This window comes from Neopsephotus bourkii, unplaced genomic scaffold (genome assembly GCF_033783945.1).
Source record: "Neopsephotus bourkii isolate Nb327-2 ecotype Australia unplaced genomic scaffold, CSIRO-AGI_Nbou_v1 NB_1530, whole genome shotgun sequence".
Classification (NCBI taxonomy): domain Eukaryota; kingdom Metazoa; phylum Chordata; class Aves; order Psittaciformes; family Psittacidae; genus Neopsephotus; species Neopsephotus bourkii.
The window spans coordinates 323,876-327,134 of NW_026902006.1; the positions used below are offsets into that span (position 1 = coordinate 323,876).

General features: G+C 47.5%; 1 protein-coding gene across 1 annotated transcript; it reads right to left on the minus strand.

The window, feature by feature from the left end:
- Positions 1-564: 564 nt before the first annotated feature.
- On the minus strand, positions 565-2,093 carry MRPL50 (mitochondrial ribosomal protein L50). Its single transcript, XM_061370279.1, has 2 exons — positions 1,942-2,093; positions 565-1,085 (listed from the first exon to the last, which is right to left on the minus strand). The coding sequence occupies exons 1-2, from the start codon at positions 2,076-2,078 to the stop codon at positions 695-697; spliced, it is 528 nt and encodes a 175-aa protein (XP_061226263.1). The 5' UTR covers positions 2,079-2,093; the 3' UTR covers positions 565-694.
- Positions 2,094-3,259: the final 1,166 nt, after the last annotated feature.

The following is a 3,259-nucleotide window of genomic DNA, read 5'->3' on the forward strand; positions in this document are numbered from 1 at the left end:
GCACACAATACTCCCAAGTGAGGTCTCACAAGAGCAGAGTAAAGGGGCAGGATCACCTCCTTCATCTGGCACTATCTTTTATTATAAGTAGAAATTATAAGTAGAAAAATTGGATTTATGTTAAGATGGCAACTGTAATTGCTTCTAACAAAATTACTGCTGACAGGGTCTTCTTTTCAATCTCAAGCAAAAAAAAAAAAAAAAAAAGAGTAAACAGAAGGAAAAAAAAAAAGAAAAATACAAAAATATGGCTTACTTCCCCCTTCATGCCCAAGTTTGCTGGCCCTGCCAGTCTTGGTGGCTGAGCTGAGCAGGGCTTCTGACATCAGCTGCACTCACAAAAGCCCAGTACACAGTGCAAAATCAAAGACAAGAAGTCTGAGACGTGGGGAATAAACTGGGGGCTGATCCTCTGGCTAACCCCACTGGATCCTCTAACTGTTGGGCAGCACATTAAGGGGCAGAAAGCATGTTAGTACCATTACGGACCACACCATATCACTGTTTCGCAAGGAAAACTTCTGCTTCTTTTCTTACATATAATAAACAAACACGAAACCCAAGGAAAACTAAATGAACTTTTATTAGTGATATTCATAAATTCAGTTGCTACAACAATAAGAGGGCTCTGCTTCTGCTCTGCAGCCCCGCCTTACAAACACAAGCAAAGCAAAGCAATGCTCTGTGGTGCAGCTCACTGCTCCCAGTTAATCTTCAGGTTTGGGGGTAGTTCAGCAGCACACAGTTCATCAAACTTGGACTCATCCTTCACAGGACTGCTATAGAAATTCAAGACATCCTCAGCACTGCGCATCAGGTAGAGCTGTGAATTAGGGACAGCATGACCAAGTTCTGCTGCCAGCTGAGCCAGTAGGCGATACTTTAACCTGTTATCTTTGAGGGAGGTCTGCTGCCAATTATCAGGAAGTGAGGGCCCAAAAATCTCCTTGACGCGAGACTCAAGGTAGCTCTGTATATCCTCTGGAGGACGATAGCTTCTGCTGCGTGGTGGGGGACAGATCAGGCTGGGCTCATTTTTCTCTTGATGAATTATTTTGGCTGCTTCTACTTCTTTTTCTTTCTTCCTGTTGGCACCAGACAGAAGTACTTCGAATCTCTGGGCTACTTAAGACTGAATCAGAGCACACTTCTATTCATAGTCTTTTAATATCTAACTAACATAGCCTGTAGACATTTATACCTCCCATAGACACAGAAGACTCATTGCTCATACAAAAACAAAAATGTGTGGTCTAGATGTTTGGTTTCCCCCCAGATTGCCACATTGTCTCTACACAGCAGTGACCTGTCTAGCTTATTTGACTGGTCTGAGAGCAAACAGAATTTTAAGCAGATTAATGACTTATTTTCTCACTTATGCCTTCATTTTCTAATCTGCTGTGAAAAAAAGATAACAGAAAATAACCACCACTATAGAAAAAAAATGTACCACACATACATATACAGATATATACATAAAGCGCTAGTTTTAACTACAGATTTAAAGCCTACCCCAAGTTATTTGACTTGCTCAAATGCCACTATCTAGTTAGCAACACAAGCATGGTTTCACCTAAAAGGTGATACAAAACTGACTGGTTTCCATTCCCATTATAGTACTGCCCCGAAATATCTCCTTTTCCACACCCCCCGAGTTCTCTCACCGAAGACAGTGAGAGCACTGAAAAGCCCAGCTCCGTACCGCCACGCCCGCCTGCTGGCTGCGCACCTTCGGCAGGGACGCGACGAGGACACCCGCTGCAGGCTGCGGGACCGACGACCCACCGCGCTCTGGTGCACTAAAGCCCAACACTGAGGAGGGGAGGTCTGAAAGACCAACTAGCCTCCCGACCACGGCACGGCACCACCATGTTCCGTTCCTCTTCTCTTCCCTTCCCTTCCCTTCCCCTTCCCCTTTCTCTTCCTCTTCCCCGGCGTTACCTCACACCACCCCAGAACGCCCTGCTCGCCGCAGCGTTAAGACCCAGAAGCCGGCCAGACACCCGCAACGCGGCCACAGCAGCCATCGTGAGAAGACACAGAACTTCCTCCCAGCAGCCAGCGCGGCTGCGACGCATTCCGCTCCGCCCGCGCTGCCTCACGGGAACTGTAGTCCCGACACGCCTACGGCTGGAGGCGCGGCGGCTGTTAGAGGGTTAGCCATATTTTCAGCTCTCCTCCTCGGGGTGGGCTCGTTAGAGTCTGTGCCAGCGGGCGTGGGGAGGAGGTTTGGCAATAGAGTGCGTGGGACTAAAACAACATAAGGTAGGGACATACGTCGTCACCCTCTCCGACTGTAGCGGTGGATGTGTGTTCTGCCAGTCAGAGGCTCTTGGCAGCGGCCCCCGGAAGTTTTTACCCTGCCTTCGGGGTGCGATGGTTGCCAGAGCTGTCAGCCAGCACAGGGAATTTTTTCTCAAGGCTACATTTCTGATCCAGGCACACGATTATATGGGAATATCACTTTACCCATTCTCTAAAAGGATGTTCTTTTTTAAAAAAGTGAGAAATCATGCTTCATCGTGCTTTGGTGCATGGCAGTACATTCAGAAGATCTCCACTAGCTGTCACAAACACCCCCATCAAAGAGGAACACGAGGAGCCTGTGCACAGCCACCAGCTGCAGCAGGTGTGACGCACATCCAGCAAAGGAGCAGGTGTTAACTAGCAAAGCTATGGCTTTAGTTTTAAAAAGTGGGAGAGGATTTCTTTCCCAGTTTGAGGAAATACTTTTTTCCGTTCTCAATTTTTAGAAAAGCAGTGTACATAGATAGGAAGATCAGCAGGATCCTCATCATGAGCAGAGCTTTACTTGAGCTCAAGTGCATGGAGACCTACAGGACCACAGCTGAACCAGAAAGGAGGTTTTGTTCCTGATTTCAGTGTTGGCCTGTGTCATAGTTTAAGCCCAGCTGGCAACCCAGAACCACCCAGTAGCTCACTCACTCCCCCCCTTCTTCTTCCTCTGCTCCCAGAGGGATGGGAGGGAGAATCAAAAGAATGTAACTCCCACAGGTTGAGGTGAGAACAGTCCAGTAATTGAGGTGTAACACAAACTACTGCTGCTACCACCAATAATAATAATGATGAGGGAAATAACAAGGGAAGAGAATACAACCGCTCACCACCTGCTGACCGATACCCAGCCTAAGTCGAGCAGTGCTCTAACCTTTCCAAGTAACTGCTCCCAGTTTATACACTGGGCATGATGTGCTATGGTATGGAATACCTCTTTGGCTAGTTTGGGTCAGGTGTCCCC

What these genes read in the sequence shown, in the direction of transcription:
- MRPL50 (XM_061370279.1), bottom strand. Translation starts at nt 2,078, where the DNA reads ATGCGTCGCAGCCGCGCTGGCTGCTGGGAGGAAGTTCTGTGTCTTCTC. An exon ending in GCGTTCTGGGGTGGTGTGAG is followed by an intron (nt 1,086 to 1,941) that starts GTAACGCCGGGG and finishes TGGTGCCAACAG; the next exon opens with GAAGAAAGAAAAAGAAGTAG.